The following is a 25,338-nucleotide window of genomic DNA, read 5'->3' as shown; positions in this document are numbered from 1 at the left end:
TAGAAAGGACAGGCAGAAAATACTCACTTATTCTCTGTCAATACACTTCCTTTTTCCCTGGGGACAGGCAGGACTGCCCTTCTCTGGAACTCCCTGTTAAACACAAATGCCTTGGGACAACAAACTCTCACAGGATGCTACTGCAAGGCAGGACCCTCTTCTGGAAACCTGGGTGCCAGCTTCCAGGAGTGTCCAAATCTTGGGTGCCAGTGTCACCATCTCCATTGTCCATCAGCACCCGAGGCTGTTGCCTTCTGTTTCACAGCCATCAGCTGAGCCTGACACAGAATTACAAAACAGCCAGTATTTTCATTATCAGGTAGCAGGAGGAGACAATCCCCCAAACCACAGCTCAAAGCCTTATTAAAAAGAAGTTTACAGATTCCAATTAGAAATCGATGGAAGTGGAGCTGTTCTGCCCATGGCGTGTTGCAGGGGTCACTTTGGTGACAAGCCCAGGAGCAGGAATGCACAGTCACATTCCCAGGCTGTGTGAGCATCACTGTGCTCACACAGAACTGGATCCCACGGCAGGCAGGGAGAGGCAGCAGGCATGGGAAAAAAAAGAGGTGTTTTTCTCTCCCCAGCTTCTTAAACTAGGTAATTATATTTGAAAAACATGCTTGTAAACCCAAAATTTAATAAGTGAAAGTAAGGACGTAGGGAGCTAAGGTAGCACGATTTATTGACATGAGCTGCTAGTATACACAGGAGGTAATTACATGTGTTTAATCATGTATTAAGTGCAAGCCAGACTTTTTGTATATATTAATACAGTGCATGGCAAAATGCTTTGTACTTGCCTAGAGTTGCAGACTAATCATTAGAAAACTCTTGCACAAATGTATGCTGCTACAAAAGTCTAGTGAACTGAAATATTCCAATTAACTTTTTAACCAGTCTTGGCACAATGCATTAAGTTCCCAAATTCAGAGAAGGAGGGAAGACAATTTGCAGCAGACCCAGCATCACCCAGCTGAAGAATACCCAATTAATGATAAATCAGGTATGTAAGAAATGAGGGCAAAGGATTTATTTTGCAGCATTTTAAATCATATATACTTTACACCTTCCCAGGTGTCTTTCTCATGCTTTATCTTCTGAGGGGAACAAGACAGTAACAGTAGTATGAAACTTCTTTTTTCTTTTCTTATATTTTACATTGCTTTGTCCATTTAAAATCCAGGCTTTGCAAGTGTTCCCAGACTGACCAGACTGATAGGCCCCTTTGTGAACATGTCCAGCACAGTAGTTTTACCTGGTTGATTATATCTCCTGTTTGTGCATTCTATGATCCACGCATGTAGCTTTGTTATTTCAATGTCCTTTGGAGGTAGGAGCTTTTAATTAAAAATGATCCAACTGAAAACTGAGGGTGAAAGGCCACTGGAATTACCAAGCTTCTCAGAGACTCCAGCCTTTTGTGGGGTTGAGATAAACTCCTTGGAGAAGGTGAATAGTTCAGATGAAGTGTCTCCAATCCCAGGATGGTAACACCAGCAGATGCTGCCAGAGGTTCAGCCAGAGGAATGGCCAGCAGGAATAACTGCTGGGAGCATGTCTGTCCGCGAGAGCCTCCCAACAACCAGAAACCTGCTCCTTGTGGTGTGGTGCTGGAACCCACTGCTGGCACAAGCACAGGAAATTAAAAAGGCAGCTGTGCTAGTGCCCAGATTTCCAGAGTTTGTGGCAGTTACTTGTCCCAGTGATTCCTGGTCCTTTTATTAAGACCTCAGATAATAAAAAAAAAAAATTAAACTGTTGAACTGGGCTACAAATACTGGTGACTTGGCTTCATAGCAACATAAATAGCCCAGGTAAGTGATAATCATGACAAGACCACGAATTTCCTTTCTTTTTTTGTTGTCAATTGGTGATTTCCACTATCACTTTATACATGCATAGTTAAAGTCTCCTAGGCGGGTGGTAAGAGTTGAATGTGTTTCTTGATTGCTTTAATGCATTATCGTTATAACACAACATCCACCTTTATTTAACCTCTGCAGAAGTGCCAGTGTCAGTGCAGCTGTTGCAGTGCTGTTACTGGCACAGATAACTCACACGTTTCACACAGTCCTGTACAACATTTACCACAAAGCAGGAAAAGAGTGGCTTTATGAAAATAGTGCCTAGTTTTAAGGCTTTAGTCCTGAATTCTGCACATTCTCGGTTTCATTTTCTGTTATAGACTCTTTGTCACATAACATTTAATATGCTTTCCATGTGAAATTTACTCTTTACTACTTGCTAAGAAATAAGTATATAATTACCCTGACTCCAATCAGAGCTGATATAATTGGGAGGCCTTCCCAAAAAACAAAACCCACATGTACATTGCACAGCATGACTGAGCATCCCCGCGCTACCCTGCGGTCTGATTCACGGCGATGCAAAAGTGAGCACACGCACTGGGGTACAGGGTGGCAGAAACAGCCAGTGGCAGAGGGGAGGGAGCACAGGGGATAGCTGGGAATTGAATGATGATGGTCAGGTGGATAAGGGGTTGCAAATGCAAAGACCTTCCAGTGTGGACACAGAGACAAGACAATGCATTCATGGCCGTGGTTTCAATCAGGGAACCGATGTTGTCCCAGCCCCTTGGGGTCCGGCAGAGTCCAGCCAGCTCAGCACAGTGGAGAAAAAGACAGAAATATGTTCCTTCTTTATCTTCCCTCCTTGTCTGATTTTCTCCTGGGAGAGAACTTCTTGGCTATTTCACAGTTTACTTGTCCAGTTTGTCCTTTGTTGTGTGTTTTGCAGGCCTCCTCTCACTGCTTGTAGAGCACAGACACACAGACAACGCCTTTGCCTGAAGGTGATATTAACCAGCTTATTTGGCTGATTTGCTGTTTCTGAAAGAACTTTAACTCCTTTGACCAATGAAGGAGCATTGGTAACCTTACAGTTGCTGAAGTCATCTCTTGTGGACACAACACTTGCTAAGTTCACATTGTAACAAAAGAGAAAGTCCCTCTAAACACGGCATCCAAGACATGCTTTGTGTTTATTCGGAGAAGGGTTAAAGACAAAACCCCCCCAAGAGATTACATTTGGGTTTAACAGTGCTAAATCGAGGTAATTGTTACACGACATTCCTGTTCAATGAAACTCAGCTTCCAGTAGCTTAATGTTGCTTTTGTAATGGAGAGTACGTTGCCATCCGCAGCAGCCGCATGGAAATCTCACTGGCACACACTGTTTGACATTTATTTCTCTATTAAGACAGGATGCAGTGGTCCTATTTTTCCCTATCTGAAAAAAAAATAAAATATATATATATATATAAAAAAAAATCTCAAAATGGCCATCAGCAGCATGATGTGTCCTTGTTTGTTTTCCCAGAGGTGGGTGGGGTGTCTTTTTGTCCCAGTCCTTCTTGGATAGGTGATAGTGTAGCACCTAGCACCCGCTACACGTGGGATGTTATCCACCTCAGCTCCCCTCATGTGAAGTATCGGCACTGTGTGGAGTCAATGTAGCAGTAAGAAGTGCATCGCAGTTTTCCATAAGACCTAGAATAAAAGAGAATATCTCAGTTTCAAAGCATGATATAATTCACTTACACGTTTCCTGGTAACTCCGTAGGAGTGAAGAACCTCAGAATATGCATATGCAGCAACATATGGGAAACAAAACAGGAGGGCAATTTTCATCAGTGCTCTCCTCTGTCAGCAAAACAGGAGTCCAGGAGAAACTATGAGTGAAGACTCAACTCCCAGTAAAGTCAATTAAAAAATATAAAATCCCTATTGGCATCAGGACTAGAGCATTTCATGGGGGTGGATGCAAAAGGTCCCGGCGCTCACCCACGGGAGCTGTGGAACAAAATATCTGAGGCTCTGAGTTAAGTGTTTTTCCAGTTACTCCCAATAGCTTCAGCAGGCGTGACTGTGCCTGTCCTTTAACTTCTTCTTCATGTACTTGAAATAATGAGAGTGACACATTCCCACATTTGAAATAATTTAAAACAAAGTAAATTGAAGAGTCCTTGCAAAATAAGGAAAAACAGAGATTTTTGTCTTTCTACTGACTTAAACTGAGCAGTGACTCTACCTACTGAAGACCTAACCAGAGTTGTTAAGAAGAATTTAAATGAGTTTTTATTGCTGGAATGTCTAAGTGAATAACTCATCCACAATATCAAGCTATGGACTAAGCAGCTTTAAAACTACGTCCTAGGATAACCCACACTCTCAGACTAACATAAAATCTGCAGAGAAGGTGTGTGAAACAGGAGGAGGGATCTGTGGGCTGGAAAGAGTAAAAAATGGGAAAATCAGCTGCAGCAGAATTCTTGGAGGAAAGGTTACTGCGGGGTAAAACTCCTATGGGAGTGTCATAGTCACATACTCAGCCCACTTTTTCATGATTCACAGCTTTTTCTTTAGTTTGGCAGATAATTTGCAGACTACACACACACAAAAAAATCTCAGTTGCTCTTCACAACTTTAATATACATGCCAAGTGAAATTTATAAAATTGTCCTTAAGCTTTTATGGTGCTATCTTAGGCACCAAATTTCAGACTCTAAGAAGGGAATAGTTTTCACAGTAGAAAACAACTCCACACTGTCAGAAGATGAGGTCTCTGTAAAATGTTTCAGTTTTGTCAGGTTGACTGGTCTGGATTTCAGTAATCTCTTATACCAGAAGTGTTCCAACAATTACAGTGGAAGGATTAGCACAGCACTAGATTTACAAAGACATCCTGTGGTTTCTTATTCCTGTCAATTAGCACATTATTGTTCCCTGAATGATGAGGGCTCTGTGTATAATTTAATTTACAAATTAAATGTTTCCTGTTAGCCCATAACGATACCTGACAGCTAAATAGAGGTGCTGCTGTTGGAGGAAAAACGCTGACCAGAGGAAGCTGCCTGAACAAAGGCAGAGGAGGTAAGTCAATAATAAGCAGATGTTTTAAATGAAGGACGTTGCTATGCAGATGCATCGCTTCGCATCTGCTGGTGAATGAATTTCCTGCACCTTGGGAAAGCTTACAGATGACAGCTTGATTCAGTAGCAAATACACCTCTAGAGTACCCATTAATGGGAAGGGCAGCAGGAGGTCGGCAGGAGCCTGTGATTTGGATATTGTGGGTTTTTTCCTTCAGTGTGATCATCTTCTCATGGTCTTTCCTACTCTTCTTATGTTATGGCTGGACATTAATGTGACCAGCTGAGGAAATCTTGGCAAGAAAGGGGCAAACAAAGGTCTACATGACCTTCATTTATTTTGTACAGTAGGAGGCATGTACTTCTTACTGTGAAATGAGATTTAGCCCTTAAAGTCAATGTTATATAGAAATAATTTGATAGATTCTTTCTTCCCTGCTACTTGCAGTGGTCCCAGTGGAACAAGGTTTAAGTGGATGAGACGCCTCTGTTTTAAAGCTGGCAGAGAAAAAAAAAAAGAAAGGAAAAACACACACACAAAAAAAACCCATAAAGAAACCAACCAAAAACCCACCAAACCAAAGTGAAGACCTCCTCTCACATACCCAGGAAGGTATGTTCTACATGTCAAATATCCAAAATCCATCCCATCGCAGTCTTCAACCCCCTCGTGCTTGTAGCCATCTCCGCAGTAAGCACGGCGGCACCCTAGTGAAAAATAAAGGAATAAATACCTTCCAGGCCCTTCATATTTAAAAGAAACACCTAAAGTAAGTGGAACTAGATTTTTAAGGGTTAAGTACGCAAAGCAAGATATTTTAAGGCATTCTGTAAGGACTGTCTTAAGAGGAGCAGTACTCTTCACTACATAGAATGAACTTTTTTTAGCCTAATTTCAATAACCAGGGGAAAGAATGGATAAATACTAAAAGAAATTACTACTAAATCACTAATTACAACAGCACTTATTTGAAACTTATTATTGCCATAGATAATTACTGTCAAAACAAGTTAAGGGAAATATAAAATACAGTTAACATAAATGATTCAGGGAAGTCACAATCTCAAAAAAATAACCTTAGATTGTTAACTGGTTTGAAATTCCCAACCTAGATATTTACACAATTCTGCACAATATCTATGTTTGTCTGCTGTGAGTTTCCACATATGAACGGAATTATACAGCCTGTCTATAAAAAAAATAAGATATATAAAGGCTGCCAAAACTATGTTTTTCCCACTGCTGACTCTTACTGACTTGAGCATGAGTGGGACTTGTCACATTTTTTCATGGTAACTGACATGTAGGCTGCAGTAATTTGTGGGTTTGTTTGGCATTTTAGCAATTGGACTTTGATTTTGATATGTTCAACATATTGAGAATGACTTTCTAACATTAACAAATTCATTTAGTTAAAATTCCTTTGACATCTTCTGGGAGAATCCTCTGGTGTTAAGCAAGGGATTAAACTAACACTCAGGAACAAGGAGTTTATAAGAGGTTAAAGTGGGCTATTTACAAATAGAAATGATTAATTAATTGCACCAAGGATGTGTTTGTCAGAAATTGATGCTTCTAAGACCAACAAGCCTTTTTTTACAATAAAATCCATTTAACATTTGGTTAGCCTTTTTCTATTGGTTCAGTTACAGGAGAAGAATGATGACAGTGTACTTATTTCCAAGTAACTCGATGATGGGTCACACCAGTGTCAGAAATCTGTGTATTGCAAGGCCTCCACGGAGACTTTTCCCGGGGCACAGAGAACATGATGTGCCCTCAGACACAGAGTGCACAGTTTTGCAGGCACTAGAACTAATGAACACTATCTTCCCACATGGTTGTTCCCCACAGCTGATTGCAAACCCTAATTTAATTGTTTTCTCATGTCTGGAAACAAGAGAGATCCTGCTGTCTCTGGAGTACTCTGCAGTCAGGCAAGCTTAGAGGACCATTTATTTTTATGTCTTCCTAGACCTGTTGAGACTGAATTGCCTTTGAAATCTCTTTCCTGTCATCATTGAAAAGTTGGCTGGAATGCCTAAATTTTAAAGGGAAGGGTGGTGATGGACAGGTGGATGGAGAAACTTGCATAGGGCGTGGCTGCATACACCCCATTTTCAAAGTCAGGCTGAAAAATTGAGGAATATATAAATGAAAAATTGTATCTTTCGGTGTTGGGTGACACTGTTCTGAAAAGTGAAGAAGCATCTCTTTGCTGGGAACAACAGAGCACCAAACCTACTATATGGAGATGGTGTAGGGCTGTGCCTTGGGGAAGGATTCAAGATGTAAAAGTAACTGAGATGAGGAAGTGAAGGTTGCCACGGCTGCTTGAATGTTTATATGCTCTTTGCTATCCACAATCAGCAAAATGGAAGTAGACATGAATTAAATGTTGTATAAACCTAACAGTGAAGGCAGTGGGCCGACACCTTCCCTGTGCAAGTGAATAACAAAATCCAAAGTGACATTTCAGGACTCAGGTTTCCTTTTACTGTAAGAAACAGCCAGCTTCAGTGTCTATCCCAAGGGCTGTGCTGCACTGCAAAGGTGTGCTACAGCTTTTAGATAGAGCTGGCAGCCCACAGGAAAAGTGTGTGTATGTGTGTCTATGTGTCTGTGTGTCTGTCTACGTGTCTCTGTGTCTGTGTGTCTGTCTGTCTGTGTGTCTGTGTGTCTGTGTGTGTGTAAACCAGCAGCTGGATGTGGCCCCCGAAATGCAGTGGCTCTGACTCAGCAAGGGTGCAGAGCAGTACTGCTGTCACCTCTGTCCTGTGCTGGTGTGTGCTATCCACATGCATGAAAGCCTCAGTTTTCACCCTGTGGCCATTGTGCCTCCCTTTCCCCAGGCCCGCACTTGATCCACAAACCACACAAGCTCTCCTTGTGTGATTTTAGTTGCACCCTGTGGTACCACTGATGCACCTTCCCCCGCAGAAAGAAACTTACTTATACAGCCATCAGTCACAACTGCATTGCCGTCGTCACACTCCTCCCCATCCTGCACGATCCCATCTCCACAGGTACCCCCATCCTGGAAGCGGTAATCCACGGGATAGAGAGGGGTGAGCTGACCAGGCAAACACACAATGGTTACTGAACCAGACCAGCTGCAGGATAGCAAGCAGAGGAGAAGGGCTCTGGGGAGCATGTCCCACAGACAGGTTTTTATGTCATGTTATTTGCTGGTCAGAGGGTTTATACAGTCTGATCCAAAGTCCAGTAGACACAAGAAGGATCCTGCTGTTAATTTCAGCAGGACTCAGCTCCTTGAAGCAGTAAGGAAATACATGAGTTTGGTTTGCAGGGTTTTAGTTCTGCAACTCTGTACTTTTTTGCAAAACAGCAGAGTTTTGCCTTATTTTGTATTAAATAAAAACTCTCTTTACTACCAGAATTCCCTGAACTCTGCTCCAGTCTGTTCACCTGTTCCCTGTGAACCTGGTTCACAGGGAAGTTAGCAAAACCTGCAACACTGCTGACTTAATTCTTCAGTAATTAAGACTCCTGTGAGCAAATTCACCGAATTATGTACAGTTGAAGCAGTGTTCAAAAATGAGCATTCCCCCCATTTGCTTAATTGATTCTATATGACACCTTAGGTACAGAAGTGTGTTCTGTATTTCAAAATGAAACATACACTCACAAGTTTTCTGAGACCACAGTCATATTTTCACCTGGACTGGGAGCCATCCAAAGGTATCCTTGAAATACAAAGATCTCTGATCTCTTCTAAAAGCTAATGCATTTTCAGTGTTTAACCGGTCCAATTCTTCTTGATTATTCACCACAAAAATCTGGGGCACAGAAAAAGAGGTGATTAGTAACCTTCTCAAGAAGTTTCTTGGATTGTCACAGAATCTAGTTTGGCATATGTGTCTTCAAATAGAAAAATAATATCTAGAGATATAGTTCAGTTGTTTTCAGAAAGAGAGGAGGTGAGTACCTACACCCACGGAAAGAATGGTGTTTCCTAGGCCCCTATCTTGAAATGCACGTCCTCAGGTAAAAATCATACAAATACTGGTGCACAATTACTGCTGAGAAGTGCACAAGTTTCTGGTGCTCAAATGGTTTGATGCTGAAACAGTTGCAAAATCCAAGTGAGCTAAGTGCTTTTTGTGGATTGACTATAACTTTTCAGCCATGTTTGTGGCTACAAAATCAATAATGCATGGCTCAGTACAACCTTCATTTAACTTTTAGCTCTTCGTGCTTTTTTTTAGATTTAATTGGCACTAAAATGCATGTTTCTTTATATGCATCTACTATGGTCTAAAGCCAAGTCTTCAATTACACTGAAAAAAAAATTAGTTCAAAATGGGAAAATTAGGACAAGCTGCTCTCTTACCCATTTCTTTAATGTCTCAGTCACTGAAATTTGATGTAAGAAGCATTAGGAAATAATCTCTTCCTTCAGCAGCTTAATCAATTTAATTTTTGTAAGATTCAAGCCATTTTGAAATTAAGAAAAAGCAAACGGAGTGCTTCCGAGCAAAATAGATTTAGGTCTGAGTCTGATTCTCACCAGCATAAACAGAATTGGCTCTTTTAAAAACAAGTTACCTTGAAATTTTTGCATAGCAGAATATTCCTATAACCCTGGACAAAGGCAAATTTCATTAAAGAAGTACTGAATAAAAATGCCTTTAGCTTGAATGAAAGAAATTGAAGATATAAGAAGCCAGCACAGAGCTGATTCTGTAATTATGTTCAGGAGCTCAGGGCCCAGCCCCAGAACCCAAATTTCTTTTGAAATCAATGGCAAAACTGTGCTTTCTCAAGCCATTGGAGATACCAGCCTTTAAAAATGCACAAGATTAAAAAAATGGAATGAATCTAAGCCAGTGACAGAAAAGCAGCACTTTGTTTCCCAGCCCCTGCCCACCTCTGTAGGAGCTGCTGGGTGCAGGGGTGATGGCAGTGAGGCTGTGCTGCTTTGGCAAACCACAGCGCCAGGGCACACAGCACCATCTCTGGATCTTTTCCATGTGCAGCTATAGGAGCCTGACAAGAGCTTTCAAGTGGCCCAAGACAGGCTTCAAAGCTGCTACATGGAGACCTGAACAGAATAAACAATAGTGATGTTTGAGCTCTAGTTTAAGTTAAAGTGTTCTTTACACTCAAGGGAGTAAAACAAATGAGGCAGGCAGGAAATTCTGCTCTGGAAGTTCCAGAACTAAGACTTGCCTTTTTGTCATCCCACATTCCTGGCAACATGATTGTACTTGGGAGGTCTTGGTGATAGTGTATGGTATTTTAGATATTTACACTCATCACTATCTCTTAAGCTCTGATATGACACAATGCCTGATGGAGAAGGAAGGTAATAAGACCTATACATTATATTGCAAGCCTTAAAGCTTTTCCTATAAGTTCTCCAGGATGCAAAGTACATGATGTGGGTTTTTTTTTTTGCTCACAGTGTGGTGATTTCAGCACATTCATCTCTCACCATCATGTTTTCAAAACAACAGGAGGGTTTTTTCTAATGCAACAGAGCCAGGGATGAGTGAGCAGCTGACACAGCTAACAAGACTTGAAACACACTCTTGCAAAAGGCTGAGCTCAGTGACCCAATTTAATGGTGGTGTGAGTGTGTCCCTCCCACACACTGTGACAGCTTTCTGCCAGTGTGACAGGTAGGGCTTTAACAAAGCTAATTGCTGCCCATTGACATTCAGAGACAATCAGACACCACAGCATTTCCACTCCCTGAGCTCTGCTGGCACACAGCAGCAAAGGAACATCTTCATTGCTGACTAAGTGCTGCTACATTGCACAGAATAATAAGGCAGAGCCCAGCAGAAGGGAAAGTACAGAAACAGTAGTTACAAAGCCCAAAGAAATCAGTGATGAAAAATTGCTGGGTCACATTTCACCAATGCCTTGTCCTTTGAAGTACTTTGTCCCATTTGCTCATAAAAATGCTTTCAAGTCTAGAGATGGAAATTAGCTATATAATGTGTGTGTCTGCAGACTGGAGCCCAGACACCTGATTCTCACAGTTTGTGGAAACTCCTGTTGTTGAGGGTACGTGCTTTGGGAGAAAACTCTATTGCATAAAATGCTTGATCCCAATATTCAATTCAGGAAAGAGATTACTGACTCATCTGAAATGTATTCTGATTTCATTAAATAAAAAGGACAGATTATATATGTACAATAGCAGATGAAAGACAGCATCCTTAGGCTTGAAAAACGTTTCCAAACATGTGCTATCTTACTGATGTTTTGGAACAGCTGCATTTCAGCACATCAATCACACAGGTTATGAGACTGAACTCTTTTGCACCAGCTGGATCTCAGAGGTTTTGGGTACTAGAAATCACACATTGCCTATATACCTTCCTATTAAATAAAAAATACTAGTGAGTTCAACACCTCTCGTAATAACAGCACTTAAGAACTGCTCACATCCCCTCCCAGAAAACCTGCTTACCGCGGGAACTTTTGGGTAGCTGTGTCCAAACACAGATTCCTCATATGATGGGTTACTCATGTGCTGTGGGGTTCTGCAGAGACATCTCCCTGGAGGCCCTGGAAGTCCTCTTTCTCCTTTTGGTCCTATTGCAAATTGCCCTAGGAAGCAGAGTACCAGCTTGCCTTGTTATGAAGTTAGTACACAACACACAAACACAGCCTTAGTGGGAAAAGTACAGGTAAGGTGGATATCTGCATTTACCCAAGTTTTCAGACAGACACATCTCCCACCAAATCCACTGGGACATGAAGGGAGGCACTAATTCCAGTGCTTCAGGAGAAGGATGCCATTTTTTTATCATAGTCATATTATTTCAGATCACCTTTTGAGTTTTTCTAGCAGTTTTACAGAGGAAGAGAGAGACCATTTGCCTAGAATAAATGTCTGTTTGACATTTGACAGTCTGACAGCCTGTTTGAAGCTTCAGAAATTCAGGACAGGATGAACACACAGACCACTCTACAGCATCTATGCACCAAGTTTTGTAGAGTCAGTCTCTGCATATGTCTACAACACACTGGACTTGTGCCTTTGTACAACCACTTGAGCACTGCTGTTTCTATAGAGCAAAAACCCAACTAAAAATACAGGAGCTTTTTAATGTTTTAATTAAACACACACACAAAAAAAATACTGCTTTTTTGACTTTCAAACTTTGGCAAGGATGCAATGCTCTGCAGATTTAGATTATGAGCCAATATGGTCATACTGCAAGCAGTGATGTCGTTACAGAAATGTCTTTTAGGATCAAAATTTATATTCTAGAAGAAAAAGATTCATAACCCTGACACATAAACTTTCTGTGGATGGAATAAAGCCTTGAAAAAGTAATCCCAAAGTTTTGGCTGCCTTCCCGTTAGGATGGTAAAAATTCTGCCTTCTGAAAGCTTCCAGCTAATTTACTCAAGCAAAGATGCTTCTTAATGGGAGACATGAGATATATGAAGATTCTGAAGCTGTGCCCGGCTTCACAGATGTTTTTCCACATTTCCACACCACCACAAGAAGAGACCTCCCATCCGCTAGTGCAAGCAAGGGAAGGAAAAGGGAAAGCAAAATGGAAGGGGGCCTTGTGTATTGTGGGTCATGTATTGCCCTTCATGTCCATGTTTGGACCCACAAGCTGACCAGGGTTCATGCGCATACACAGCTCTGAGGATCTACAATTATTTTATTACAAGGTTTTTCTCATAATTTCTACAACACTCACAATTGCAGTGAGCATAGATCTCAAGCACTTAATTACACAGAGAGTTTTGCTCCACTGCTCTTTTTTTCTCCCTACTCCCATCCCTTTCCATGACACTTAATGACACTGTCACTTGAATCTCATTTGTTTTTCTCTTGCAGAGCTGGACAGGGTGAACATGTCCTGGCTGATTAGAAATCACAGTTTCAGATTCCTGTAAGCCAGGATATCTGAAGAAGCAGACAGAATCGCAGAATCACAGAATCACTCAGTTGGAAGAGACCTCCAAGATCATCGAGTCCAGCCCATGCCCTAACACCACAACTAGACCATGGCACCGAGTGCCACATCCAGTCTTTTTTTAAACACATCCAGGGATGGTGACTTCACCAACTCCTGGGGAAGATCATTCCAGTACTTTATCACCCTTTCTGTAAAAAACCTTTTCCAAATATCCAACCGATATTTCCCTCAGCACAGCTTGAGGCTGTGTCCTCTTGCTCTGTCAGCTGCTGCCTGGAGAAAGAGACCAACCCCACCTGACTACAGCCACCTTTCAGGAAGTTGTAGAGAGTGATAAGGTCACCTCTGAGTCTCCTTTTCTCTAGGATAAACAACCCCAGCTCCCTCAGCCGCTCCTCACAGGGTTTGTGTTCCAAACCCCTCACCAGCCTCGTTGCCTCCTCTGGATACACTCAAGCATCCCAATGTCCTTCCTAAACTGAGAGGCCAGAACTGGACACAGAACTCCAGGTGTGGCCCCATCAGTGCTGAGTGCAGGGGGAGAATGACCTTCCTGCTCCTGCTGGCCACACTGTTCCTGATCCAGGCCAGGATGCCAGTGGCCTTGTTGGCCACCAGGGCACACTGCTGGTCATGCAGACCTTTGATGATAGAGATTACCTAGTCTCTCCAAGGCTGCCAGATAACTTTTGATTGTCCCCATCTACAAAAAATCCCTCAGGGACCACATAGGCTTTAGTTTGGTTTTATCTGAAAACATCAGAAGCCATAAAGTAGGCTTTAAAGTAAGGTATAGAGTCCTTATAATGGATGAGGATGGCATGACCTGCCTCCAGGAGAAATCCTCTCCTTGCCATGGGTGGAGAAGCAAACAAAGCCCCGCAGAACTTTGTGCAGAAGGGCCTATGTGTGCCTGATGAGTCAGGAAGGGCTGGGGAGCAGGGACACTCTTGAGGAGCTCACCTCATTTTCGGCTTACCTAATCCTGATGGTCCAGGGGGGCCTGGCTGGCCAACAGGACCAGGCCTACCAGGTGGGCCCATGACACCCGCCGGTCCAATGTCTCCCTTGAGTCCCTAGAAGAGAAGTGACATCCATTTCTTGGCTAAGCTACTAGTAACAAACAACCTCTTCCAAACAGCACTGGCTTCCCATTTCAGAAAGCCAAGACACTCACCAGAAGAAGCATGAGCTTCATGGACACCACCCCAGGGAACATTCCTGTCCCATGTGGAGAGAGAAAGGCATGCCCAGGCAGGACTACTGATCCCAAATGGGAATGGTCACAGGGATCTGCCCTGTGAGGAGTCAGGAATCTCCCTGCTCTGACTTCGATCATTTGATAGCCTTTCTTTAAGGATGTCTTTTTAACCCCTGTAACTCTCTAGGAGTGAGTGCTGCTGAGAAAGAAAGGGGAAAATCACTGAGGAGTTGTCAAGGACTTCCACAGAGACATTTCCCAGTCTTAGGGTGCAGCCCTTCAGAATCTCACTAATGACTTTGATGCTCACACTATTTTCAGAATGTTTGCTTGCCTGGATTCTGGTATCTCCTTGACTTTCACTATGGGTATAGCTATGATAGCAGGTCATCACAAGCCAAGCAAGGGCTTGGCCTTAAAACTGCAGTTTAATGTATAGCAACACCATGCTGAGAAGCGGTGTCCCTCTGGCAGCCAAAAAAGTACTAAATACTGCAAAATTACCTGTGGAGAGGGGCTTACACACTGTTAACATACAATAGCTAATATTCTCTAAAATCAGCCCTAATTTGCCTCATGGGAGCTTGTTTGTGCAACCATACCCTTAGACATTTGGAGGTTACAACCTAGAGCTGTTTGGCACCTTGTCATTTTTTGCTCCTGAATTTAATACAGTGACACTTATTAAAAATAACTATATTTACCCTCCAGCTCATATACTCTCCAAGGCTTGGATTTCTCAGCTTTAGATTTCAGAAGTGTATTACATAGCTTAAAGTTTAAATATCTGACTAGATATTTATGTAACTGCAAATGTTATTTAGCATAATAAAAATGTACTGTGTAAGCTTTCTTTTAATGACAAAGGAGATTATTTCCTGGAGAATGGTGCAATTCCAGGTTAATGTACATTCAGAATCATACAATGAATGATTGCACTTCTAATTTAAGAGTAGCAAAGCATATATAGTAATACATAGTGAAATAATTGTTGTTATACAAAATGTTACATCCTGTGGATAAGTTTGAATGTCACTTGCACCATTTCAGCAGAGGAAGGCTGATTTTGCCATGGCCTATAAAGAACTAATTGAATATTTGCTTTGTTTAATCCTATTAGGTAAGTCCTGAGCCATAAAAATATTTCAGGATTTATGTGAATGTCAGTGATGCTGATCTCTAATTACTTCTTACATTATGCAAAACAGAACTAGCAGACCAGGATTTTGTAGCCCCAAAGAAGATTGTGGGAAATCTCTTTCCCCCACACAGCAGCAATTTGACAGAGGCAGGGTTGTGCCAGTCAGACACGTACTGACTGAAAACAACCTGTTTTCTGTGTCCCCTGCTTTGGAGGGACGGCTGCTTAGCACTGATGGATTAAATAATATTGGCAAGGGTTGATGTTCAGTATTTTTGCCTTGTTTATCTTTCACATGTACCCATGGCATTTGGAAAAGCTTTTCCCATTGACAATATTTGTATTTATGTCCTTTCTTTCAAAGCAGCAGTACCTAAAGCCCTAAGTCGTTCCTCCTTTTGAGGACTGAAACCCTAAACTTGGGTTTTCTTGGGGTCAGCTCCCAAGTTATAAAGCTTTGGGTGTTATATCTCGGTCAGCAGCTGTAAGGCTGTGACTTGTGACTTCCCTCCTCCTGGCCACCTTTCAGGAAGAGCCTAGCCCAGAGGCAGGGAAACTTGAAGAAGTCAGTGAGCTAATCAAGATATATCTCGGAATGGAAGTGGAAGTGACACCTGCTTAATTTAGCTGCTTTTATCTAGGCATGTCAGCTGGATCAAGAGACAGGAAATGGCCCCATGCTGGTGGAAGCTATCCTCTCAGCTGAACAAGCTTCCAGACAACTACAGCACTTCAAGGTGGCAGCCAGACCCACAGAGCCTTAAAATGCCACTCCCGTTTTTTTCAAAGGATTAGAAAAGAAGAAAGGAAATAGCAAGTTCACCAGTTACAGAGAGGGAAAGCCTTTTTCATGCTGAATCAATGCTAAGATTGCCTTCAGGGCACCAGAAAGGGGTTTGTGTACTGAGCCTCGGGACTAGAAACACCAGACTAGGGCCCGACTATAGTTTTGTAAGTCACACTGATTGTTGTGTTAAATTATGACATGCTTATGCCACTACGTTTTTATTAAGCCACTGTGTAAGGTGACAAAATGTCTAAGGTCAAATAAGGAGTGCACGATGTTCAAGTTGATCTGCAGGCGCTGCATCTTCTCTTGTCTCACATTGTGGAAAGACTCCACAGCACACAGGCAGGACAGATGAACCAGGTTTACAAAAACAAAACCCAAAAACCAAAAACCAAAACCTCAAAATCATGAAAGAGCACACAACAGTTTTTGAAATCTGTCAAATCTAGGACAAAAAAATATTTCTTGCTGGTCATCTAGGAGATTTACATTGCTCTTCCTTACTTGGGGTTCTGTTGTTTCATCCCTAACACCCAACTCCTCTTTTTTCCCCACACTGGCTACTTTATCACTTCAGATATTTCCTGCTCTCATCAGAGCAACAGTGAAACTGCAGGGATGTGGCTCTCCTTGCCATGCTGAGCATAACAAGACTGCAAATAAACTGCTTCCAGCTAAGCCCCTGCCACTGATGTGCTGTATTGGTGGAGTCAGTATCCAACTTACACACAATTCCTTTAGTCTTTACAGTTCACTTGAACTCTGAAAATATAGCTCTGCTAGGCATAATTTTGAGCTCTCTAGCTGTCAGGTGGAGCTGGGACCACAGCCCTGTGTTGCTTAGGATTCAAAGGAAGCCTTCAAGATCTGCTTGAATTGCATTAAATTAGTTCATTTCCAATCCAGGATAAAAACAACTTTTCCCATGCTGCATGGGCAGGGAGCTGAATGGTGCAGACAAGACTCCAGCCCTGAGGCTTTAATCCCTGTGTAGCCTGTGCATGCCTGGGAGGTGCTCCTTGGCTTCTGCCCACCCCCTGTGCCACACAGTGCATGCTACAAGAGCTCAGACCACACAATCACACAGATGCCATGAGTCACAGGAAGAGGAAACACCGTGGTCCTACTTGTTTGCCTCGTTTTCCAGGTCTTCCTATAGGTCCTCTGTGTCCTGGTACTCCGGATTGTCCCTTAGGGCCCATCTCTCCCTTGGTGGTTGCAGAGGGAAGGAAGCAGGAGGTAAGTACATGGCTATACCTGCCTCACACAAGATAGCAGATGCACACTGTTTTCATTCACATGATTCCTCTAGATAATTCTGGCACCGTTTCTTTCTTCGAAATCCAAAATTATTGTGAAATATTTTAAAACAAATGTAAAGTAAAAAAAAAAGCTCATGAAATTTACCCACATAACCCTGAAAAATCCTTTCCTAAGGAAGAGGCCAAATGAGATCAGAAACATGCTTGAGAAACTTGGAGAAGTCAAGGCTGGGAAAGCTCTCTGACCCCTTTGCAATATCTTGCTTTGCTGTTAAGATGCATGTGTGATGAAAATACTCAGGGACAGGAAGGTGAATTCACTCATCTTCTAATCTCTGTAGAAGCAACTATTAATTCCTTTTCTAATTTCAGAGACATAATTTGATTATATCATAAAATTATCCACCTTTAGGTTTTCCATAAGCCAGCATCTGGATTTTGATTGTTTTTCAAGTATGGAATAATGATGATATAAAAACTGGTCAGGGTTATCACTGCTATATACAGTAGTGCCATTTTGTTTCAGAGTATCAAGAAGGAAATATTTATTAGTTTCAAGTGAATAAAACCCTATCAATTAGGGCAATTAAACAGGAGGGAGATTATGACTAAACAAACAATCTGGGGGAAAAAAAAGAAACAACACCAAAGAGCTAAATCTGGGTTTTCTCAACCTAAAAAGGCTAAAGAATTTGGTCAAGTCCAGGCAGTGTTGGTCACTGCCAAGCAAGGCCTTCAATGTCTTACACCATATGGGAAGTCCCTGAACCCACTCATTGATCCTGTCTCAGAATTTAACACAGCTCCCCAACATACTACACCCACTTACTTTTTGTCCCAGCATTCCAGGAAAGCCTATTTCTCCCTACAAAGTCAAAGGAGAAAAAATAATTAGAAAATGTGTAGTGATCTTTGACAAAGCAGTACCTTCCTTGGAAGGAAAAAACAAGTGCCATGTGTGGCCATCAGTTAAAAACCCCTGTGTTGACTCAGCACTACAGGTAATGCAGTAGGTGGAGATTTATAAGCAAAATTTTACTGTAAAGCACCTTGTATAGTGCCCTTACTCCACTGTCTGATCCTCTGCTGCCAGTTACTGTGTCTCTGGCAAAATCATCCTGATTGTTCTCTTGTCTACAGTTAGCTCTGTTACCAGGACAACTCCCAAAGCCTGCCTCTGGGAAAGGCATTTCTCCGTTTCCACCAAAAGCAGTTTACTTTTCCTTTCTTAGTCAAAAGAACCCCCAAACCACGAATCTCTCCCCCTCTTCCCCTCCTGGTACTATAATATCAGCAGCTGAAAGCATTCTGGGAAGCTGCACAGCCCAGGAGGGGCTGGGGTGACCTCCAGGGAAATCCTCCTGTGGCTCATCAACCCCGCTGCGCACCGGGCTGGGGGCACAAGGACATGGAGCTGCCCCACCACCCTCACAGCAGATGGGAACACTGCTTTCCCTCAGCACTCCTGCCCTCCCTGGAAGATGCTTTCTGGCTGCTTTCCTCCATGCCCCTCCTGTTTTTCCCTGTCAGAGGCACATTGATCCTCAGATGCACATTCACAGCCATCTGGAAAAGAAAATTACCGGGTCTCCTTTGACTCCTTTGTCACCTCTGTCACCTCTGGATCCCTGAAGAGAGATAACAGGGGAACAACAGCCTAATTGCTACCATTTCATGAAGAAGCAAAAAATACTTTTCCTATACAGTGTGTTATTGAAATCAGCAGAATATGTTTCATGACTGACATCATAACAGAATTGATGCTAAGGACTGTAGGAAAAAGGGAGTAATTCTCCCCAGGTAATTACTTTAAATAAATGCTTTCCTGTACATAATCCTTTCAAATTTGATTTTTTTTCCCAGTTGGCTTCTTTCCCAGTTCAGGTCCCACTGTAAAACCTTGAGTACAAAGTGTCTCAGTGTCAAAGTGTGTGTGACCTAACTAAACCAGACCAACAATTAAGGATTATTCTACCCATGCTGCAGATGGGGAACCCGTAGTGAGTTTCACTGTAGCAACTCGTCCACGAGGATACAGGGTGCAAAACTCACTTCTTCAGCGCCCCAGCCCAAGCCACAAGACTGTGCTCTTTCACGATATGTGTCTTCATTTCTCAGTGGGACTTTTAGACTTCATCAAAATTCAACCTTCTTTCTACAGTTACTATTTTTTTTTTTTAAATGTTTCCAGATGTTAAATTATACATTACTCTGTTGTCACACTGACCTTTTCTCCTCTAGTTCCAGGAAAACCCTAAAGGGAATGATAGATATTTTAATGCTTCTCGCTTTCAAGATCACCCAAGAAGCCGGACTTTCAAACTTTGAAGTGAAGAAAAAAAACGAAGCACAAATAATTAATTGCATCAACATGTAAAGGCAAATGAATATTTACAGCTCCTAAAATTTCACTGAAACAGAACTGTGAAATATGAATTAAAGGCAAGACAACTCAGCCCAAAAGCCATTATGAAAAAGCCAGGTAAAGCCAGCAGCTTTGATTATGCTTTGAAATTGAAACAAGTGAAATAAAATATAACTGAGAGTAAATAAAGCATTAGATTCCACTATTAATAATCTAAAATAATTTTAACAATAATCTTCCTCTTCTGTTTTGTTTGTTTGTTTGCTGTTTTTTCCCCCCATGGAACATACTTGTTATACTTAAGTAATCTGATGTGATCATTAATATAAAACTGAGTTTCTTGTAAAGAAACATAGAATAAACAAAGGTGTTCAGTTCTTCTTTCCAATCCTTTGTTTGAATAAACTTATTGCATAATTTATTTCAACTGTCAATACATATGACCTGTGCTAGGGGGACCTAGTATGGACTAGTAGGGGACCAAAATTATCTCCACAGTCTTATGAGGCAGGTGGAAAACATTGCAGACATGATTCAATGCTGCAGATGTGCTTAAGAGCTCCATTTTTCTAGTGGGATACAATTATATCTGAGCTTGCTTTTAAAAGAAATTACAGAAATTTATACCAAAGCATTTTTATGAAAAGCCAAAAACACAGCCAAGCCCAAACAGATAACATAACTTTGCTTGATGTACAACGTATTTTTTTATCTGTATTAGAAACATATATCTTGATAAATGCTTTCCAGAAAATTCGTGAGGGAAGCAGCTGTCAGCAGAGCATTAGAAACCAATGTCTGAAAATGCAGTGTTTGGTTAACAAACCTTGGAGCCCATTGGTCCTCTTGTACCTGGCAATCCCATCACACCCAACTCTCCCTTTTCACCCTAAAGGGGTCAATAAAGAGAGTTATTGAATGTGGCTTTCTGACGAGTTCATATTTGAATGTCTGACAGTTTAGTGTTCAGCTTTCATGTCAAATAGTTAAGCCTGACCTTGGTGTAGCGTTGTGGACAGGGGTCTATATTACAATTGTATTCTGCCTGAGCCCTCACATGTTATCTTACTCTTCTATTTGCATTTTCTTGTGTGGGTAACTTTTTGTTTTGGTTTTCCCAGATGTTATTAAAGGACATGCAAGCAAACCACCATCAGCAGTGCATCCATTTCTGCACGCAGGTGCATTGTCTCTACCCAGCACCATCTCCACTGATCTGCAGAAAAGAAAGGCATTTTGCTGCATGCCTCATGGCTTGTGGAGGCATAGTGACTGCTTTTATTGTGGCTCTGAGGCACCATGTGCTGAACAGTCATTTGGAGCCAGTAAATCACGAAAAAGCTTTACAACCACTTCTCTGGCTGCTGACAGCTAATTATATCAAGCGTGAAATATAGAATAGACCCCCAGACACGCAGCAGTGCTACCAGAAGAGTACATTTGGCTCTTACTCTCCTTTTCTTTCACTGTCCAAGAAATGGAGAGGATTTTCCCATTGGCTGCTGCCCCTGCAGAAGTTCAGACAAGACTTGAAAGAATGAAGCAGGAGAAATAAGGACTGAAGTAAGGCTGTGTCAAAGTAAGAGGAGACAAGAAGACCCAGCTGAAGAAATGGCAAATATCCATAGAAGTGGATATGAGTTAAAAAAACCTGAAATAGCAGCTTACTGGAGATTTACAGCAAGATGGGGATGCAGCAAATATCTGTGGTGAAGAAGAATATTGGAAGTTGGTGAAGGTCAGAGATGGGGAGAAAGGAAAGAGAGATACAACCAACTGAAGTGGCCACAGAGATTTTCTGCACTGTCTTCAACTTGAGCCTTCACTGACAGGCATGAAAATGAAATTTATAAAGACTGGAAGAAATGCAACTGTGAACTTACCTAAAGAATAGAGGAGAACAGCATCAGAAGAGACAATAAAAGCAGAATCATAATCCAATAGCAAGTAGGACTTGGCAGTTGAAGTATAGGGAAAAGTATTACTACTGAATATGAGGTATGCTTCTAGGAGTGTGATGAAAAAGCATAGTAATAGACTAATCTAGACTAATGAGACACAGGAGATGAATCAAAATTAGGAAGACTGCATAAATAAAACTAACGCTTACACAAGGAGAAGACTGAGTGTATGAGTTTTCTGTCAGCTTTGCTCTCTTCCTTCACTAAGACTATTAAGGAAGGATTTGATTGAACCTCTTCTCTGCCCTCATTGCTCCTGCTGTGGGAAATCATAGCACACAATGTGTTTGTGGGGGAAACCATTTCCCATCTCCCAGTTCAAAGTGAACATTGATTTCTTTTAAGTACGTACTCTCTTGCTGCTTGCCTACATCCCCACGTACTATAATACGAAGTTCTTCATCTAACGTGGCTGTGAAGATCTTGAAAGTCTGCTTCCCACATGTGGCTTGAATTGACAAGTCAATTCCTACTATTCTTGCAGTATCAAGAGCTAATGCATCACATCCTCTGAGGTGGGGGCATCAACCTTCACAGAGCAAATGAAGAGTCAAAGATTTACTAGAAAAAGCAGTTTCAAGCTAGGCATTGTGTGCAGTCCTTTAGCCTAATGCATCCTGGATTGAAGAAATGCAAGTTGTCTCAAAAGTCCCAGTAGAAGCTCCATAAACCACAGATCCTACGAAGAGCTGTTACACCTTTTGCATAAGCCAGTACTTACTAAAAGACTACCCTGAAGCCTTTTTTTATAATGAATGCAGATGAAGCAGCCACTTTGCAGTAGCAATGTGCTTCCTGTCATTTCTTCTGCTGTTGGTTAATAAAAATAACAGGAATTAATGTTTGTTTGTATGGGAATGAACTTCAAAGGTGTGATCAGCCATTCTCATGATTGATCATCTCTTTCCCATGATATCAGCCTGGTATTTTCCTTCTGATCACAAGAGCTCACAGTACATCTTCAGGCAAAGGGATCCTCATAAAGAATAGTCATAACGATGGCAATCAGTTTAGAAACACTGATTTGTGTGGTTGTGGGACACCGGTGAGACCTCAGTGAGTCTTCATTGTATTAATTTTCAATTTCCCTTAGACATGTTTAATCCATATGAGAAGTGCTACAGGGTCTGGACAGAAGGTGGAGTAACCTAACCCTAGACTTTTCAGAGCAGGGTAAGAAAGGGAGCAAGCACATTGTCCTTGCACTGCTACAGCTTTCCAGCCTCCTGCAAGGAGCTGTTTAGAGATTTCCCAAGATTGTGATGTTGAACAATTTGCTCCATGTGAATTTTAGCCTTACCTTCGGTCCCACAGGTCCCGGCCATCCTACTGGTCCTGGCATCCCAGGGACGCCCGGGGGACCTGGTCTGCCCTTGAATGGAAAACATTGATTACAATGATTCATAAAACACCATTCCTACACAGGTTACTGCAGACAGGGGATGAAAAGACCTATGTGTACTTATATCCATACAAATCCAATTTATATTGAGAGCAGAACCAAATCTTTAACTAATTGTTGCTGTTACTATGGTCCTTATTCTGAACATTCCTACATTGCTAGCTACAATTTCTTTTTATTAACTACTGTATGACTAGCAATAACTACCTATGTACATACAGTTATTTATGTGTTTTAATTGCTGCCTGTAAATCACTCTTTCAATATCTCCTAAGATGCTGCAGATTAATGCTCTTCCACTGCATTACACTGCTTGACAATATGATCTCAGAAATGTCGTCATGATATTCAGGGCCAAGAGTGAACTTTCATGGGCCAGACAGCTTTTAACGAGAGCTGTACACTTTTATTTCCAACCTGAGCAACTTCTCTTTCAGAACCTACTTGTTTTTGTCAGAACAGTAAGTTGATTTACCATGTTTAAAGTTAAGCACTTCTTTGTAGATTTGTGTGTTACTCTCTCGAAGACATTGCTGTTTCAAACCCTTGAATTTATATTAATAATATTTTTGTTTACTGTACGGCATTTAAAAATAGATTAAAGAAAATTACCTCTCCTGTTTATGTGTTTTATATTTATTTGAATTACTGATTGGTAGTTGGTGTCAAAATCCTTGGTATATTATTAGAAAGGTGTCAAAATCCTTGGTATATTATTAGAAGGGTACTTCTTTTCCTAGTTACTGACCACCCCCTGCATATCTCTGATTTCATCCTGCATTTCTGTCTTCTTTAAAGTTAATTACATTAAATGGATGTACTTAGTGACTGAGATAACATATTCTGTTTCATCACATGTAGGGGCACATATTTTTGACAATATATCACAGCTCATATGTCACCAAGCATAGGATTGTAGTCAGCATTTTGCACTGGTGCCAGAGCTCTGGAAGGGTAATCATTAATGGTTGTTCCTTCTTCAGGGGTATCTGGCTGAGCCTTGTTTAGACTTTGGAAGAGTAAAAAGTCTGATTTTGCCTTGTTTTTTTTTTTTTGGAACACCTTTTATAATAGCTCCTATAATGCTTCCCCTCTCCACACAGACATTCCAGGTAATGTCCCACTCTTTGGCTTCTCTCTGTGCTTTTACTCAGGGGATTTGTCAAATGCAAGCCAGCTGGGGCAGCTCTCCAGCCCTGCACTGGAAGCTCCCTACTCTGAAGGCCAGTGACAGAAGCACAATCAGGCTAAACTTCAACATTAGATAATTTTTCTTGAACTCTTGTCTGCACCCCTGTCTGGCAGTTGCTGTTAAATATTAGATGGATTTCTGAGACAGCACCTTTGTTCATACCTTTCTTCCAGGCCTGCCAATTTCCCCCTGCCAGAGAAAGGAATATGTCAGTCTTGTAGGCAGCACATGAAGCGCAGAAGCTCTTAAGTCAATGCATCAATGCATTTCTATTAAAAAAACCCCAACAAACAAGCAAGCCCACAACCCTCTCCCCAAACAAACAAATGAACAAATACCACCAAACAAAACACTGTAAATATTTTTGTGATCAAGACTGAGCTAGCAGAGGTAAAATGAGAAGAATTACTGTATCAGAGCTCCTTGGTCTCTCCTGTGCTCTCAGCCCTGAATCTACAGTCAACTCCTTCTATAACAAAGCACACAATTAGGTGCTCAGCTTCAGTTGTAAGGCCCTTTAGGCATCATTATGGAGCAGATCTTTGCACATCTGAAAACATAACATATAGGGTAGCTTTAATACCTGAGCTGTCCCATCCAATTCACACTGCATGGGAGAGCTCTGCTCCTCACATCCTCCCAGAGGTACAGGGAGCTCAAAGGCCTTTGGGTCAGTAAGATTGCTGACTTTTGCACCTGAGACGTCACAGCCAAAAGAAGACATAAAATACACAAAATATATTTCAAGGCTGAAAATGAACACAGAAAGACTAAGTTTTAAATTATAGCTTCATGCCAATTCATAGCTTTACATTCAAATTAAAGCTAAACCCTCCATTCATAAAGCCCACCATTCACTAAAAGGGCAAAGAAAGAAGTGAACACCCTCCCCTGCTTCTTTTCTCCTCAAAAACACATCAAACTCCATAACAACAGACACTTACCTTCTCCCCTTTTGGTCCCATTATACCAGGTATTCCTTGTGGGCCCTAGGGAGGAACATGAATGCCATTATTAAACTGCATTAGTGAGGTGCTTGTCTCCCATCAGCCCTTGGCCCTATCTGTGTCTCCTGGGACCTGAGGTGTTGGGTGTTGTGTTTGAATGTGGCCTCCAAACACCAGGTCTGTGTCACTGCTGAACTGGCAGGATGCAGAGTTGGGCTGACATGGGAAGGGCAGGGGAATCGCGTCAATGAGGAGAACCCGC

General features: G+C 41.7%; 2 protein-coding genes across 3 annotated transcripts in view; one reads left to right on the top strand and one right to left on the bottom strand.

Annotated features, from left to right (window-relative positions):
• Positions 1-12,810, top strand: part of PLEKHA8 (pleckstrin homology domain containing A8) — a 52,004-nt gene extending 39,194 nt beyond the window's left edge. The window contains exon 13 of the mRNA XM_088052749.1: positions 12,734-12,810. Within this exon, the coding sequence (XP_087908875.1) occupies positions 12,734-12,792 (59 nt within the window). The 3' untranslated portion in view covers positions 12,793-12,810. The remainder of the gene's footprint in view (positions 1-12,733) is intronic.
• COLQ (collagen like tail subunit of asymmetric acetylcholinesterase) overlaps positions 3,382-25,338 on the bottom strand; it is a 39,092-nt gene continuing 17,135 nt past the window's right edge. For both annotated transcript variants that reach the window (XM_088052763.1, XM_088052767.1), the window contains exons 4-17: positions 25,074-25,118; positions 24,292-24,318; positions 22,836-22,907; positions 20,401-20,463; positions 19,437-19,463; positions 18,793-18,837; positions 18,039-18,074; positions 17,075-17,155; positions 13,795-13,891; positions 11,342-11,481; positions 8,577-8,696; positions 7,849-7,969; positions 5,501-5,603; positions 3,382-3,512 (exon numbers count right to left, since the gene is read on the bottom strand). In XM_088052763.1, the coding sequence (XP_087908889.1) occupies positions 3,443-3,512; positions 5,501-5,603; positions 7,849-7,969; positions 8,577-8,696; positions 11,342-11,481; positions 13,795-13,891; positions 17,075-17,155; positions 18,039-18,074; positions 18,793-18,837; positions 19,437-19,463; positions 20,401-20,463; positions 22,836-22,907; positions 24,292-24,318; positions 25,074-25,118 (1,047 nt within the window). In that variant the 3' untranslated portion in view covers positions 3,382-3,442. The remainder of the gene's footprint in view (positions 3,513-5,500; positions 5,604-7,848; positions 7,970-8,576; positions 8,697-11,341; positions 11,482-13,794; positions 13,892-17,074; positions 17,156-18,038; positions 18,075-18,792; positions 18,838-19,436; positions 19,464-20,400; positions 20,464-22,835; positions 22,908-24,291; positions 24,319-25,073; positions 25,119-25,338) is intronic.

The sequence above is a fragment of the Pseudopodoces humilis genome, chromosome 1 (genome assembly GCF_049639895.1).
Source record: "Pseudopodoces humilis isolate 2021_Gansu_Grassland_sample_001 chromosome 1, ASM4963989v1, whole genome shotgun sequence".
Classification (NCBI taxonomy): Eukaryota; Metazoa; Chordata; class Aves; order Passeriformes; family Paridae; genus Pseudopodoces; species Pseudopodoces humilis.
Note: the sequence above shows the minus strand (reverse complement) of the source record. Positions and strands in the feature narration are given on the sequence as shown.